Raw genomic sequence first — 17,239 nt, 5'->3', positions numbered from 1 at the left:
CGGGCCCGCCCTGTGAGGTGTGAGCGCACGGCCCGCCCCGTCCCGTCCCACGAGCCCGGGATTTTCAAAACACGACACGAGCCCGCTCCCGGCGGCGATGCCGGTGGTGCGGCAGCGGCGGCGCTGAGGGGAGCCCGACCCCCAACCCACCCACCGTGGGAGCAGGTCCGGCAGGGCCCGGCCGAGCGATGCCTGGGATCACCGGCCCCGTAACTTCCAGGCTGAAGCGGGAGGACTGCCCCCGCACCAAGCACGACTCCCTCTTCTCCCCATGGAAGGTGCGCGCCCACTCTCCTCTTCCCCTCGCTATCTGCTCATGTTGCCGTCGCGAGCTGGCCAAGCGGACGATGCGCTCCGTAGGATCTGGCTCATGGCGTCCGATTGGACTGCCAATTCGCCGTCTCGCTTCTAATCCTCGTGACCAATCTGGTGTTGGGGTCTTTACACGAACCCGATCTGCTTTTCCAGCTCTCACCTCTCCCATTTCCAGGTTCTCGTGGGTCCGTCGGACTGGGAGGACCACTCCGCCGGCAAGGAGGGGGTCCAGCGCTACCGCATCCGCAACCTCCCCGACAATTTCCCCGGTCTCTACGAGCTGGGTGTCGCCGGCGCAACCGACGACGGCGTCAGGTCCCGGAGGCGTGATTCGCGAGGTGTCATTGTGGTGTACCTCGGGCAGGCCGACAGTGTCAGGGCGAGGCTGCAGCAGTATGGCCGCTCGGGGTCGCACCTGGACACTGGGAATTCGTTAGGCTCTGCTGGTAAAGCTGAGGTGAATGCGCTCGCCGCAGGGCCTGGATTGTTCAGAGAAGTGTTCTCTCGAGGCTATTCTGTTGTGTTTCGATGTGCCCAGGTGAGAGTTCTTGGTGATTCTTTCCCTTTCTATGATTTTGGGCGGCTGTACTGTAGTATTATACAAGTGTGCATCAACATGCCAATGGTGTCTGAATTCTGAATGAGAGTCTGGTCTGAAGTTTTCTGAACTGCGAGGATGGCTATGATTTAGATGTCCACAATAGTTAAGTAGCCTCTGATCCACAGTTAGCATTATGTTCTGCTGATACAATGAGATTTTATCTATAAATGTGTTCTATAATTTCTTGAAATTCTTCTGTTAAAGCTTGCGATGTTCACATCTTTTGGGGGTGACAAAGGTTATGTTTGCTCATATTCATTGTACATTGTTTCTTGCTGAATGTACACTTGGGTTCAGTTTTTAATAATAATTCTATTTCTAGTTCTACTGTTGAATTGCTGGATGGGTTTGGTGCAGATAATCTTAGCTTGTGTATATGTACAGTTAGCAATACTTCCTCCTAAAGGTTTCTGTTCTTACCTTCACTGCTTCCTGCAGTATTACGTTCAGAATTGCATTTAGCTACAGTTGACACTATCACTATGCAGTTCCACATGAGCGACTACCTAATTCCAATGCACTTGTTCGTGGAAATGTACTTGGATGTAATATTTGTATAGTGGCATTTCATGACTAGAATGGTGTAAGATTTAGGATCAAGATGATTCCTCTTCCATCACTCTAATGGATGTAGGGGAACCCCTCAATATTTCTTTAGTTGCTTTTGTAAAAACAGAAAGTGTCAGTTGTCCTTTTCACTCTAATGAATTTTCAGCTGTTCTTTTTGTTCTAATGAATTTTCATTGTCCTTTTCATCTTCAGCGTTTAACATTGTAATTTGGTTATTCTCTGAATGCATTTAACATTTTCCATTCCTATGTGTCTTTTCTTCTATTGGAAACAAACAGATGGATAATAAACAAGAAGCTGAGAAGACTGAGGCACAGCTGCTGAGAGTATTTGATTATGCATGGAACAAGCTTCAGAATGGTGCTTGTCGCCGTGAAGAAATACTGCTCAAGTTAGAACAGGGAGCAACCAGCCGTAGATCATCTCTACTTAGCAGAGTACGCCACTTGAAACAAGATATATTTGGAGTAAAAGCGGGTATAAAGATAAAAGGAAGTGGGTCAGTTAACACCCCGCCTGGTATTATGAAAAGTATGCTCCCAAGAGTTCGTACATTTGTTGGTTTCAGACCTCAGCCAGTTAACTCAGAGGACAGTGGAGGCGAGGCAACTGATATTCCCTGGAAGAAAATATCTGGCATTCCCTGTGGTAATAGACAAGCACATAGAAGGAGGTCCGGAGGGCACAGAATAAAAAAGGTCGATGTTGCAAAACGGAGAACTGTGCCGATACAAGATTCTAACTCTTTTTGTGGAGTGGTGCTAGAAGATGGTTCTTCTTGTCTGGAGCACCCAGTTGAAGGAAGAAAGAGATGCAGCTTACACAAAGGTAGAAGAGTCAAAGGCAGCCCTAAATGCTCATCTACTAGCTATCCTTGCCAAGCTGAGATTCCAATACCTTACGTAACTGAAGATTTAGACAACTCAGATCAAACACGGGAGATTATTGAATCCATACCTCGCCTAACTGAAGATTTGGACAGCTCAGATCAAACACAGGAAAGTAAAATATCGCCCAAAAATATCTCTAAAACTGTGGAGGAATCCCCAAGACAAAGCAATAACATCAAAGTAGAGGAGGTGAAAACTAGAGAAGCTCCTACAGAAGATGGAACACATGACGCCTCCAGGGATGCTTGTATCTGTGACTGTGAAGAGAAGGCTTCCCATGCTGAACCTGAGTCCCAGGAGCCGCAGCCTTCTGGGAGAATGTGGTTTGAGCTGCTCAAAGCACGGAAGAAATTGGCAAGTGCGGACTCATCAAGAGGGTCAGGATCTCAGACAAGAGATTATGCAGCGCCCATCTGTGGAGCAATGGCAGATAATGGGTCCAGCAAAATGGTGCCAAATGCTGGAAGAGAAATATGCGAGAAAGACAGTCGAATAGAGGTCGCTGGTGCTTCGTTTTCCAGAAGCTCAGGATGGCCGTGTATATGTGGTGCTCGTACAGCAGACGGTTCACCCTGTATGAATAAGCCTGTCGAAGGGAGGAAGAGATGTGCATTACACAAAGGTCAAAGAGCATCATGCACACCTACACCATCAGTTTAATACAGGACGGTTTCGTTTCTTTTTCTTTTTCATTCAGCTGCTGTTTTCGTGCTGCAGTTAGAAAATTGAAACATACAAAGCCAGCGCTTTTTGGGGTGGGGTTTATATTAAGCTGCTTCACCCCAGGATGATTCACCATTCATATTTCTTTTCTTTAAAGTTCATCATTCACATTTCTTGTGCCTCCAAAACACTACATATTTTTTGTGATTGTATTTTGATGTATTTGCACAGAGCTGAAGAATGAATATCTTATACCGATGTTCTGAACATTGCAGTTCGATGAATTTTCATGCCAAATTTTGATGTTTCGCACTTAAATCAAGGCTGCAGAAATGTACCATCGTTACCCTTTTAACCTTTTCCTTTTCTTTTGAAAGTTCACCCATGCTTTCCTGGAGCATCTACGAGCGTGGTGGAGTTCATAGTTCTGAACCAGAATCACCACTCAATGGAAAATGCATAAATAATGTTCTTTTATTCATATTCTTAGCTGTCTAAATTCCCCAAGAAGCAATCGTCTAATGATTGGCCGGATGCCCAGATCAATGCCAGATGCAGCCATGTAGGTTCTTGTAGCCCCGTTTGAAAATCAGAAAAAATCCACGAATTTTACAGAATCTAAATTGTTCCCTATAATATTCACGTGTTCGTATGGATGCAAATTTGAAAGCGTCCTCTTCCTCCCGCACCCCCTCTGCCCGATTGGAGCGTCCGCATTGGCCACCGGAAAAACACCGAGACGATTCCAGCCTTGGCCTCGCTCCACCCATCCATCGCCGCGCGCTCGCACGAGCACGATGCTCCAGCCCCAGCTCCTCGGACCCCCGCGCCTCTCCGTCGCTGACACCGTCTCCACCGCCATCAGCTGCCGCCGTGGCGCCGCCCACGGCGGCCGCCGCCGCCACCGCGGCGCGAAGCCCAAGCCAATCGCATTCCCGCCAAAGCCCGTGCGCCGCCTCCTCTCCACCTCCCTTCGCCGCCTTCTTCCCCGCCCGCGCCCCCTCACGGTCGTCGTCCCCGGCGGCGGCGGGTGGTTCAGGCTGGGTAGGAGGAGGAGGAAGACGCCAGCCGAGGACCTCGCGGCGGTCGCGCTCTCCCTGGCGCTCGGCGGGGCCAGGCTCGCGGCGCTCGCGGAGGCCTGGAACGCGTCCGGCCTCGGCCAGGCGCTCGGCATCTTGGCCGCGGTGTTGGGGAGGGGCCGGAGGACGCGAGGCGGCGGGTTCCGGCGGCTTGTGGCGTTCCTGCTCGGGGTCGCGTTCTGCGCGCTCGTCTGCCACCTGAGGGGCGCGGCGCTCTTAGACGGGCTCCAGAAGTCCGGCGGCGGCCGGAGGTTACTTCGAATTTTTCTGCATTGATGGATTTTTCTCATTTCCTGTTCGTTTGCGTGAGATGCGTTCAACAACAGAGTTTTAGGTTCTTTCATAATTCATACGGATGGATCGTGTTCCCGTTCTTGGGACGCCGATTTTGAGATGTTGAATTGTTGATGAATGGATGCCGATTTTGAGATAGTGAATTGTTCATACGATTTGATAGTTCTGGATTTACTTTGGATTCTTGTTTCCTATCGGCTATGTAGCTTGTCCTTGCCGCAGAGCTTGTACTGAATGACAGAATGGAAGAGGAAACTAATTAATGAGCTTTTATTCTCGCAAAATGACGCATCATTCTGACTTCGTCTTCCAGTAATTTGCTTTTGAATTGGTTGTAGTCTGATCTGGTGTACTAGGAGAGACATAGGAAAGACCAATCTTTTTTTCAAAAACGTGCCTAGCACATATTTCATTAGGAATTATCGACCTGTTTATCTTCCAACGAGATGCTAAAAGAATTAGACCCCGTTTGGTAGGGCTTCTCAAAGTGCTTCTCCACCGACTTTTGGTGAAGCCCTACAAAAGGTCAATTTCAAAACAGCTTTACCATCAAAATCGGGGAGAAGCCGCAAAACGGCTTACACTAGAGAGGAGAAGCCGAAAAAAGTGGCTTCACGGGCTTCTCCTCTCTCTCCAAGCATTAAGTGATCATAAAATTACATATATTGCCATTGAAAAGTTATTTTATTAAACGTTTTGCAAAACGGCTTCAGCTTCATAAAAAAGTTACTCCACCGAAGAAGCCGAAGCCGAAACCGTTTTATAAAAAGTCGAAGCTCTACCAAACGGGACTTCTTATTATGACTTCTGAAACAAGTCCAAAGTTAGAATCTCATGTCACTTGCTGCCTCACAGGCGCTACAAGATCAAAGGATTTCTTCAGACCCATAGAAATCCAGTGATCTTGCGGCACCAGTGAGGCAGCAAAGTATTGGTCCAACCTTCTTAGCGGTTTACCAGGTCACCCCTAACTGAACAAAAATCATCACTAACATAGGACCTTGGCTCATGAGATAAGTGCTATCTTGCAGCAGGCTGTCAGAAGAGCATTAGTTGCTCATGTGCCTAACCACTACAGATTACAATCCTACAGGGCAGTATCTAAGGCCAAAAAAAAGTCCCAGGCATTGTTACCGATATCTCAACATCATCAGCCTAGCACATCACCGCATAGATAAGTTACAAAAGACGTTATGATCAAATAATGTGTTAGCCGTCGGAAGTCAACAGCTGTTATCTCTGGAATGAGTTGCTATTGCAATCTCTTCTTCTTGCCTTGCATCTGGTCCTCATTGAACATAACAATGTCATCGTCCTCATCTTCAACGATTTGTGCACTACTAGAACCAATATCTGACTTATTCTGGAGGGCATCAAAATTTTCCTTTGACTCTAGTATTTCATTCAGCTTGCGCTTCATTCCAGGTTTCACTGATGCATCCTCGGCGGTGCTGTCAACATCATCTGCACTGGATGAAGACGGAACCGATCTTTTGTCACCATTACTGGTAATTTGCTTATCCACTGGACCAGACCAGCCAGCGAGAACTATTCCATCAGGCTCTTTCTCCTCATCAAACTCATCCCTGCATTGGCCATTCAATAAATGAATACAAGTCCACGTGCAATGTACAGTATTACAACTTATAGTTACAATTTCATATCTATAATACACAAAGCAATTTGTTATCCAGTACTTCATTATATATCTAGCATAGAACATTTCTATAAAAGGGTTTGTTTGGATCCAAGTGTTAATGGATAAAAGTGCTAAAGTTTAGCACCTCTATGTATTAGCCCATCCAAACGGGACGGCTAATGGGAGGGATAAACTTTAACCCACTCTCAAAAAGGTGCAAAAGCATTAACTGGTGAGGAGGAGCTAATGGGTGCTAATGGCTCGTGAAAAGATAAAAAGGGGATGTTTCCTCAAAAAAGACAAAAAGGGGGGAGAGAAAGGGAGGAGGTGAGGAGATAAAATGGCAAAAATAACTTTTCATGGACTTTAGCTCTATCCATTAGCCATATTTTCAAACGGGAGTGCTAATAGATGGAAGTACTGTGGATGGGCTAAAAGCTAAGGGCCTATTTGGTTTCACATGCTTATGCATAAGCAACTTAAAATAAGCAAATAAGTTGCTTATGAAACCAATCACTCTTGCTTATGAGGTTGCTTATGGGGTTGCTTAAAATAAGCACATAAGCAACACAAGAGCTGCTTATTTTGCTTATGAGATGCTCTTTACCCTCCTACCCTCATTTACTCCCCCTTTCTCTCCCCCCCCGTCCGCACTCTCTCACCCCAGATCCCCTTTCTCCCTCCCCCCGTCCGCACTTTCTCCCCCCAGATCCCCTTTCTCTCTCTCGTTCTCTCCCCAGAACTCGCTCCCCTGCATCCCGTGCGCCATCCCTGGCGGCGGCGCCCCTACGCCATCCCTCCGTCGGCGCCCCTGCACCATCTCTTCAACGACCGTTTCCACTCTCTCCGACCCTGCGCCATCCCTCCGTCTCGCCGGCGACAGCCCTGCCACAGCACCTTATCCGCTGCCACCCACCTCTGCATAGTCCCCACCACCGCCGCCCCCTCACTATTCAGCTTCGCCTGCCGCCGTCCCCCCTTGCGCACCCACGCCGCCGACAGGCCGTGCGCTTCGAAGCCAGTGACGGCCCATTGCGCATCCAAGGCACCGTCCCCTTCCGCATCGACGCCACCGACGGGCCCTGCACCTCCAAGCCGTCCCACCCCTTGTTCAATCTCGATCCAAGTGAATCTCCATCCGCCGCCGGCCGAGGTCCTCCAGCCACATCTCGATCCGCCGCCAGTTGAGGCCTTCCAGCCACATCTCGATCCGTCGCCGGCTGTGGTCCTCCAGCCACATCTCGATCCGCCGCCGGCCATGTTCCGCAACCTAGCCCCAAACCTGAAATCATGGATGGTTACCGTGATTTTTTTTCGTGGGGGGCTCATCCTCGGCAGGTCCATCCTTCCCTCAACCCCCTGGCGTCCCCGACCCCGATGAGTTGGAGCTCCTGTCCCAATGGCCGCAGCAACCACGGGCAGCTCCTAGTGTATCGTTGGGGAGGGTTGGGATGGAGAATCTTGATCTCAACTCGCAGCAAGAGGAATTCCCCTACATCGATGAGTACTCGGCATTACTTGATCATGGAAGAGGGCGTGGCGATGGTGGGAGACTAGGCTCGTTTCAACCTCCCCATCAAAGCACAAGTGGTGTTCCAATCGGCCGGGGAAGGAGTGCTACACGAGGTAGTCACCGTGCCCGTGGAAAGAGTGTCAGCGCTTCACATTCGCCGCCTGCAGGTTCACATTCTTTACTTCATCATGATTATGGTACGGTTCATTTGTATGGGAGACTTGTAGATATGTTGTACATGTGTTGTCCAATGCTACTATTGGGAGAATTGAAACAATTTAGACATGTTCCAATGCTACTGTCCAATGCTACTGTAGGTATGGTTAGTTGTTTGTACAAATGTTGTATATGCCATGTGTTGTGCAATTCTAATGTTGGGAGCCTTCAAACAATTTAGGCATTTGACGAGAATTTACAAACAATTCTAATTTAGTTGTTTCACTCAATTAGTTATTTGACTCAATTAGAACTTGAAACAATTAATCATAAGTAATTAATCAGAAGCAATTTAGTTATTTGACTCAATTAGAATTGCACACTCAATTAGAATTGTGTGTGCAATTTAGTTATTTGACTCAATTTAGAAACTATCAGACTTGATTGTGTGCAATTCTAATGTACATTTCTGATTTAGTTGTTTCACTCACTTAGTTATTTCTGATTTAGTTATTTGTGTGTTCAATTTAGTTATTTCACTCCATTTAGAAACAATCAGAATTGAGTGTGTGCAATTCTAATGTACAATTTTGATTAAGTTATTTGATACAATTTAGTTATTTGACTCAATTAAAAATTCAAACTTAGTCTTGATCTGATTTTTTTCCCATGAAGTGTGTGCATAAAGTGTGTGCAACATTCATGATCTATTTAACTGTGTGCTTACTGTTTGGACCATATTTTCAAAACTGTAGGTGCAAGTCCTCCCCTCCGTCCACCAGTTCGGGGAAGGTTATCTCAATTCAGTGGCTGCAGACGTGGCACATCTAATTCAGGTGCAATAAACTTTTCATCGTTCACGAACACGGTGGATGAAGAAGAGATGGATAATGAAGATGTTGACTCCTGACCTTCTGTAAGCATTCTGTTGGCGCTAGAAATCACTGATCGAATTCCCAGCGTCGGACACACGACCCGGGAGAATCTGCTTAGCTCCTATTCGGGTGATCGCCCTGGTGCGGCTCGCGCGGCGTGCCAGCCAATCTGACCTGTTGATTGGCAAGGAAATAAACGTGTCAGTTTCCAGGGGTTGCGATCGGCTAAGGTTCCGATCTTGAGAAAGCTTATCAGCGAATCGGCCGATTTGCAGTAATAAGGAAATCGGCTATGATGCAACCGATTACCAGGCAACGTTTATGAAGAAAACTACTAGAGTAATCTAAACAACGCTACAGTAGCAACACTAGGAATAGATCTAATCGGCTATGCATGAAATAGGTAAATTAAACAGCAAAGTACAAGAAAAAGCCGAGAGTATCGATTCCTAGCTGGATAACTGGTGATAAAACTAGAACAACAGGTAAAACCTAGAATTCTAGTAAGTATCGATAACTGGTGAATAAATCTAAACGAAACAACAGTGATGCGCCCGAAGCTAAAGCTTAGAAATTACTCGATAAACGGAACTTAGAAGATCGGCCGGAGGTCAAGTTGATGCAGCCCCGCCAACCCGTACGAACTCGTGAAAAGAAGAAAAGTATTGGCGAAGTCGCCTGCTCGAAAGTAAGTACGAGGAAAAAGTAATTTGTTGTATTGAGTTGATTGTATGATTACAGATCCATAAGGGTGGCTATTTATAGCCCCGTACAAACAACTTCCTATCCGACTAGAACTCTATCCCAAAGTTTAAACGGAAAACGAATATTTACAAGTATGATTTGTACTATTTTCACGCGCTTCATGGGCTGACTCCTTCTTCATCTTCATAATCTTTTTTAAGTCCACATCGACCCAACTATTCTTAACCTCCTAATCGGCCGATTACCTCTCTGGCAAGGGGGTAACCGATCAGGACCCATACGTCGAGGGCTCAGACTTATCCTGACCCTGGGGACTAAGGTCGGACGAGGCGGAGATCCTCCTTTAGAGGGTCGGGCACGTCCGATCCCGAACCTCAGGGGTCGGGCGAGGCGGAGATCCTCCTTTGGAGGGTCGGGCGCGTCCAATCCCAAACCCAGGGGTCGGGCGAGGCGGAGATCCTCCCTTGGAGGGTCGGGCGCGTCCGATCCTAAGCCTTAGGGGTCGGGCGAGGTGGAGATCCTCCCTTGGAGGGTCGGGCGTGTCCGATCCCAAACCCCAGGGGTCGGGCGAGGCGGAGATCCTCCCTTGGAGGGTCGGGCGCGTCCGATCCCAAACCCCAGGGGTCGGGCGAGGTGGAGATCCTCCCTTAGAGGGTCGGGCGCGTCCGATCCCAAGCCTTAGGGGTCGGGCGAGGCAGAACTCCAAGGATCAATCGGCCGATCCTCGACTGTAGCATCAATTGGCCGATCCTTGACTGTAGCAGCAATCGGCCGATTTCCAATCGTCGCCCTTGTATCTCGCCGCATCTTCCAATCTTTTCTTCTCCTAACGCCAATTTTACACGTGTCAAAATCTGGCGTCAACACATGCCCCCCAGTTTCGGAGTAAAACATAGTCTTTACTTCAAAATTCTTTTCAACTTCCCATCCGAAACAGACGCCACGAAAACATCCTTCCGTTTCGCGGTCTCCAACCTGATGATTGCAATCTTTTCGAAATGGGCGCCCACGACAACCACTACTCCCCAAAAACTCGAAACGCCGGCGCGGTAAAAATTCCACTTTTACCCCTTCTCAGACCTTCTTTAAATATCAGCACATCCCATACTCCTTACGAGCTCACGTCCTTCTTCTCCAGCGCACAGGCTTTCTTCTTCCTCCAACACTTTCCTCAATCCTCCAATTCTCCAGCACCTCCATCCCTTCGCATTCTCTCCTACTTTTCCAATGGCGGCACCTTCAGGCACCTCGCAAACGCGCGAAGCTCCAGAAATGGCGCCTTCGGCGGAGATTCCAGTAGCAACAACAGCGACTCCATTGACGGAAGAAGGAGCTCCATCGGCGAAAGCTGAAGCCTCATTCGAGATCCCATTGGCGGCTTCATCATCTGCAGCTGCACCGGCGACTCCGCCGATTACGAGGAGCTTCATCCCGGAGGTTATTACCGAAACCTTCCCTTATCAGTAGTGCATTTACCTTAGATCTATTTCTTACCCTCGCACCCCCTTTTCCTTTTTAGGCAGTTAGGCATCGCATCACCATTCGCCTTACAGAAAGCCTCGGCCTTATCTGCCTTGGGCCCATGGGGAACCCAGATCCAACCGACCTGATCAACTTGGAAACCCATAGGATCCCCTTCAAACAATCAACGATGGACCTAGATCACTGGTCGGGTACCTTTAGGTCTTGGCCGAACGAAACTCCTGGTTGGAGGGAATGGTACCAGCGGATAGCCGCCTCCAAGAAGGTCCAATGGGATGAGCTCCAAATTGGCTAATGCATCGACCTATCCTTGTCCCAAATGGAACGGAATGAGCCGTTAGTGATGGCAGCTTCTTACTTTTGGTCCGATGCTCTCAACGCATTCGTGTTTGGACACAGAACCATGACCCCCACATTGGCCGATGTAGTCTTGCTGACCGGCCTGGACATCTCTTCCCCGGACACCCCTTTCCGCCTTATAGCCACAACATCACATCGGCTGGACACAAGGGGAATCGGCGGGTGGAAAGGCTTCATTAGATGCAACAAAAGGGTCGGATCTGTCGAGAATAAAGAGTATACGGCCTTCCTGATGATGTGGTTAGAGAAGCACTTCTTCTGTGGGAGAGCAGCTGGTCCATCCACCAATACCCAAGCTCTGGCCGAAGCACTATCAATAGGGACTTCTGTTCCTCTTGGAAAGCACTTACTGGGAGCAGTCTACCACATGCTTCACCAAATCGGCATCAAGCTATCCCAAGGGGAGCTGATTGGAAACCCAGGTGGGCCCTGGTGGTTCATTAACTTATGGCTGAATTTATATATGAGCGAGATCTCTCAGCAGCGAGTGGAAAACATGATGTTCCCCAGCATCGAATCGGAAGAGAATCTCACTGTCCAACGCCGGTGTATGTCTTTCGGCGAGGTGGCATCGGCCTTCTCTGGTTGCTCGTACTCTGCGACCAAGGTGGCCGAATACTTCCGGTGTTTTTATAACGGCTTCAATGAAGATGCAACCATCTGGTTCCCTTATCGGAGAGATGACCCAATCTTTGAACTCCCTCCTTGCTTCGACTCAACCACCGGCTGGTTCGACGAAGATCTCACAGATGAATTGATTAAACCGGGGATCTTACCGGCCAACTTCTTCTCAGGAAAGGATGCCCCTACATATGAATTCTACAATTCCTCCATTGCAGCACGGCAATTTGGCATGGGTCAACTGCCGATTCAGGCATACTTCATCGACCGAGCAAAATTCAGAGATGAGCTCACCAAGGGTCTTGATTACAGTTGGCTGCGAGATCGGATACCAAACTCCAGTACCATAAACTTGGATGACTGGATAGTAGCCCCCTTTGCTGTTCAACAATTCAAGCTATGGTGGGCCGAATGGAAACAGTACCTGTTCTGCGCCTCCGCATCGACATACTGCAATCTCTTGGATCCAGCCAACATTGATCCGAACGTCGAGGTATTTTTCCCCTAGCCGATCTTCATTCCTTTGTTAATGCATTTAAATATGTGCACTAACATCTTGTTGTTATTCCAGTCTGAAAACCGTGTTCCCCCAACACACAGTCGGAGTGGCTGGTCGATAGAGGATCATCACCCATACACCATCTTTCCCCTTATCGGTTATGATGCCCCTTCCGTGGATGTGATTGCCGGCCGATCGAAGCAGGCGCGGAAGAAGGTCACCAAGAAGACCAGTCGCCGAGTACGCACTCGTATAGAATCGGCCGACCCTCCTATGATCACATCGGCAGAAACTTTGGCCGTATTGCCCCTTCCAGCTGCTGGAGAAGTGGATACTCAAGTCATCACACAAGCTGGGGCGGCCGCCGCATCATTACTGGTGGAGGCTATGCAGGTAAACTTGTTGTCTCATTCTGCCGATTGCCATCCTCATACTGACTCATCTCATTTTAGACTGCACAAATCACTCCTGTGGACTCGCAACAATCGGCAGCAACCCAATCGGTCATCTTTCAGGAAGCCGGCCCAAGCAAAGCACCAATCATGGCGGAATCTTCTACTCATGACGAACCAATGGAACCAGCCCCTGAATCGAGGATAACAGCCTCCCGAACGCAGCTTGAAGATATTCGTTTTAAGGAGGTAAAAGACTTATCCCCCTTACTTGGCCGATTTGCTATCATCATCGGCTGACTTATTCTTCTCCTTGTCTTGTTATTTTCCAGGAACAGGACACTCCCAACAATAGCCTTTTTCTCGTTTGCGGTCGCACTCTCCGATGACGAGGAAGTCGCCTCTCGCCAGGTCACCTTGAGCTCCGTTCCTGATGACGTCCGTGCCAAACTCGCAAGCATCCGATCCCTTCTTCAAGAGGATATCGGCCGATTGGTAGAAGACGCCTCGCCGATTCGGCAACTTTTTGGTGACGTCAGCGGGCGAGTACCGAAAGAAGCAGAAGAGGCCTTGGCGCCGGCTGCATATATCGAGTCAATGAGGATTCCGGTCTTTAGGGCCCTGCGCCACATGGCCGATCGCGCCAAGTTGACCAAGACTCGTGAAGAAGAAGACTCATACAAGCGTCAAGCTCAAGAGGTGCATCAACGGATTCACTTTCTGGAGGACTCTCGCCCGGGGATCGTCGGCACGATTGATCGCCTCAAACGCCGAAGGACGGAACTTGCCAAGGAGATGGAGCAGGTGACCAAGGCAATAGACGCCGAAGAGAAGAGGCTTCAGGAACTCCCCTCTGTCATCGCCGATCTGAAACGGGAGAGGCAGCACCTGGCTCATGAAGCCCTCAAACTCCACCGCAATACGTCAGAAGTCCCCGGATCGGCAGAAGATGACCAACGCGTCCTGGACTCTGCCGATCAGATCCGGCGCCGAGCGATCGCGGCTATCGATGCCCTTCTGGGTGGCCTGTAAAAGTACTGGCAGTTCTTGTACAAACATTTAATACCCCCTTTGACCATCCTTCGTGGCGCCCCCTTTCATTTATTACATTTTTCACTTCCGATGGGACGCGTCTTACCAAACATCCACGCCTCCCTTTCTTATAAATGCCGGCCTAGGCCCCCGTTCCGAGAGTACCCGTCTAGCTCGGCTTCATCTTCCCAACCTGCTTTCGTCGGTGCGCCTTTCAGTCATGTCTTCTTCATCCTCTTCCTCTGTTAATCAGGTGAAAGTTTTGCCTTCATCCTTTTTCTTAGTTTTGATCTTCTGAAAGGAAACACCTTTTTGATCGTTATTTTCCACAGCCACGGCGCCTTAGCCCTGAACTTGAACGAGCCATCGAACTCATGCACTCCGACGAACCGTTGTCGCAAGAAGACAAGGACTTAATCAGGGCTCATCGTGGCGAACTCCAAGAGCACGTCCCTGCTGACATCCGACGGATCTGGGATTTTCTGGACGGCAACGCCCACCGGCGACCTCAAGCCGACGGAAGTCATCTGCTTCCTCAACAAATCGTCCTTGAAGATGCAGCAGCAGGAACATCACGCCCGACAATGGACCGGAGCCACCCTCTCCCCCGTCAAGTCGAAGCGGAGGCTGCGGTGAAAGAGATAGAAGAAGAGTACATCCTTCTTCTGATAGAACTAGGTCGGGCTGAGAGAGAGCGTAAGAAAAAGCGTGATTAATTATTTGTTGTTCTAAGGGCGACTTCTACCTTGTCGGCCGTGTAACCCACCGTCCGTACCGAATGAAATACATCGGCCGATTTGGACGATTACGTGTTTTCTCTAGACGAATCCTTTTGTATCGGCTGTGTGTTGTTTATCGTGATCGATCCTTTATGCTCCGACCCATATACTAGGGTAGTACCTTTTCAAGTATCTTCCGTTCAGAGCCCTAGTAAACTCTTCTCCTTCGATCGTTTCTTGAATATAAGCGTTTCCTGGAGCACATCTGCCGATTTTATACGGCCCTTCCCATGTAGGGGACCACTTACCGAATTTAGGATCTTTCGACCCAATCGGCAATACTAACTTCCAAACCAGGTCCCCTGGAGAGAATTGTTTGACTTTGACCTTCTTATCATACCACCTGGCCACTTTCTTCATGTTTTCCTCGATGCTTATCAAAGCTCTCAATCGTTGGCCAGCCAAGTCATCAAGCTCCCTTTTCATGAGTGAGGAGTAGTCATCGGCCGTCAACTGGTCCTGGAGCGAAGTGCGTCTCGACCCCGCCCTCACTTCCCATGGTAGTACTGCATCGTGACCGTACACCAACTGATAAGGGGACAACTTGGTGGCCCCATGGCAAGCCATCCTGTATGCCCATAGGGCTTCAGTCAAACATAGATGCCACTTTTTCGGCTGCTCCTCTATCTTCCTCTTGATTAACTTTATCATTCCTTTGTGAGAGGATTCGGCCTGGCCGTTAGCTTGGGCATAATATGGAGAGGAATTTAACAATTTGATTCCCATATCGGCCGTGAACTCCTCGAATTCTCCTGATGTGAACATTGTCCCTTGATCGGTTGTGATAGTCTGGGGGATGCCTAAACGGTAGACGATGTGGTCTCTTACGAAGTCAACCATGGCAGCCGATGTTGCGGCCCTTAACGGAATTGCCTCCACCCATTTGGTGAAATAATCAGTGGCCACCAGAATGAACTTGTGCCCTTTGCTTGACGGAGGATAAATTTGGCCGATGAGATCTATTCCCCAACCTCTAAACGGCCATGGTTTGATAATGGGATTCATGGCCGATGCGGGCGCACGTTGGACATTCCCGAATTTCTGACAATCCTGGCATCCCTTATAATATTTGAAGCAATCTTCGAGGATCGTCGGCCAGTAATATACCCATTATTCCTGATCATCCATTTCATCTTATGTGCCGACTGGTGGGCTCCACGCACTCCTTCATGGATTTCTCCCATCAGAGTCTTAGCTTTCTCCGTTCCCAAACACTTGAGTAGGACGCCATCAATTGTTCGGTAGAACAAGTCGTCTTCCAGTAACACGTATTTGGTAGCATGGAAACGCACCCGCCGATCCACTTTCTTAGATGGATCTTTCAGGTAATCAGCAATCTCTTTTCGCCAGTCATCGGCCGCTAGCTCTAGAGCCATAGCGCCTTGAATCGGCCGATACCCAGATGCGTGTTGGGCGAGCTTGTTGGCATCCTCGTTGTGATTCCTTGGGATGTGTTCAATAATTGCCGATTTGAACTCTTTCAAAAGCTGCAGGCAATCTTCGTAATAAATCCTCAACACATCATCCTTGCATTCGGACTTCCCTGTTAATTGATCCACAATAAGCATGGAATCCCCAAAAACTTCAACAGAATCGGCCTTGACTTCTCTTAGCAATTGTAATCCCTTCAGTACAGTTTGGTACTCTGCTTGATTGTTAGTGGCGGTCGCTTCTATCGGCAGAGAAAAATCATAGCTTGCCCCCCGAGGCGATATGAGGACGATGCCGATTCCTAATCCGACCCCACATGACGACCCATCAAAGTATAAAGTCCAAGGTACCGGTTCCATGAAGGTAGCCTCTGGTCCGCAGTGTTGGGCGACGAAATCGGCCATGACCTGACCCTTAACGGCTTTTGCCTATTCATATCAAAGGTCAAACTCTGACAAAGCCAAGATCCATTTGCCGATTCGTCCTTTCAAAATTGGCAGTGACAGCATATATTTTACCACGTCGTCCTTGCATACGACCACACATTCCGCCGATAGCAAATAGTGCCTGAGTTTGGTACATGAGAAGTAAAGGCATAGGCACAACCGCTCCACTGGAGGATACCTTGTTTCAGCGTCCAGAAGTCTTCGACTGACATAATAAATTACCCGTTCCTTTCCTTCGAACTCCTGGACCAGAGCCGACCCAATAGCTCGTTCATCGGCTGATAAATACAGTTTAAACGGCTTACCAGTTTGAGGAGGGACCAATACCGGTGGTGAGACCAAGTACTGTTTGATATCTTCCAATGCCTTGCATTGTTCTTCCCCCCATATGAACTCCTGGTCGAGCTTCAACTTTAATAATGGTGTGAAGGCTTGGATTCACCCGGATATATTAGATATGAACCTCCTGATGAAATTCACCTTGCCGATTAGAGATTGCAGCTCAGTTTTATTCTGTGGGGCCACGATTTTGTTGATGGCCGCTATGGTCTTCTGATTGATTTCTATTCCCCGCTCGTGCACCATGAATCCTAAGAATTGTCCGGCGGATACGCCGAAGGCACACTTATTCGGGTTCATCTTCAGCCCATGTTTCTTAGTGCATTCCAACACCCATCGTAAATCGGCCAGATGCTCCTGGTGTCCTTTTGACTTGACTACGACGTCGTCGATGTAGATCTCTACTAGTATGCCGATAAGTTTGTGAAATATATAGTTCATGGCTCTCTGATACGTAGCGCCGGCGTTTTTCAAGCCGAAAGTCATTACCACCCACTCGAATAAGCCAAGGTGACCTAGGCATCTGAAGGCCGTTTTAGGTATGTCTTCTTCGGCCAT

At 48.7% G+C, this 17,239-nt stretch overlaps 2 protein-coding genes across 2 annotated transcripts; both read left to right on the top strand.

The window, feature by feature from the left end:
- LOC117841049 (protein EFFECTOR OF TRANSCRIPTION 2) lies at nucleotides 1-3,306 on the top strand. Its single transcript, XM_034721618.2, has 3 exons — nucleotides 1-278; nucleotides 491-853; nucleotides 1,765-3,306. Exons 1-3 carry the CDS (start codon nucleotides 189-191, stop codon nucleotides 3,034-3,036), a joined length of 1,725 nt encoding a protein of 574 aa, XP_034577509.1. The 5' UTR covers nucleotides 1-188; the 3' UTR covers nucleotides 3,037-3,306.
- A 124-nt stretch (nucleotides 3,307-3,430) lies between these two features.
- Nucleotides 3,431-4,606, top strand: LOC140221424 (uncharacterized). Its single transcript, XM_072291020.1, has one exon. It carries the CDS (start codon nucleotides 3,837-3,839, stop codon nucleotides 4,392-4,394), a length of 558 nt encoding a protein of 185 aa, XP_072147121.1. The 5' UTR covers nucleotides 3,431-3,836; the 3' UTR covers nucleotides 4,395-4,606.
- Nucleotides 4,607-17,239: the final 12,633 nt, after the last annotated feature.

The sequence above is a fragment of the Setaria viridis genome, chromosome 9, assembly GCF_005286985.2.
Source record: "Setaria viridis chromosome 9, Setaria_viridis_v4.0, whole genome shotgun sequence".
NCBI lineage: Eukaryota > Viridiplantae > Streptophyta > Magnoliopsida > Poales > Poaceae > Setaria > Setaria viridis.
The sequence above is the reverse complement of the archived record's forward strand: the minus strand, read 5'-3'. Positions and strand labels throughout refer to the sequence as shown.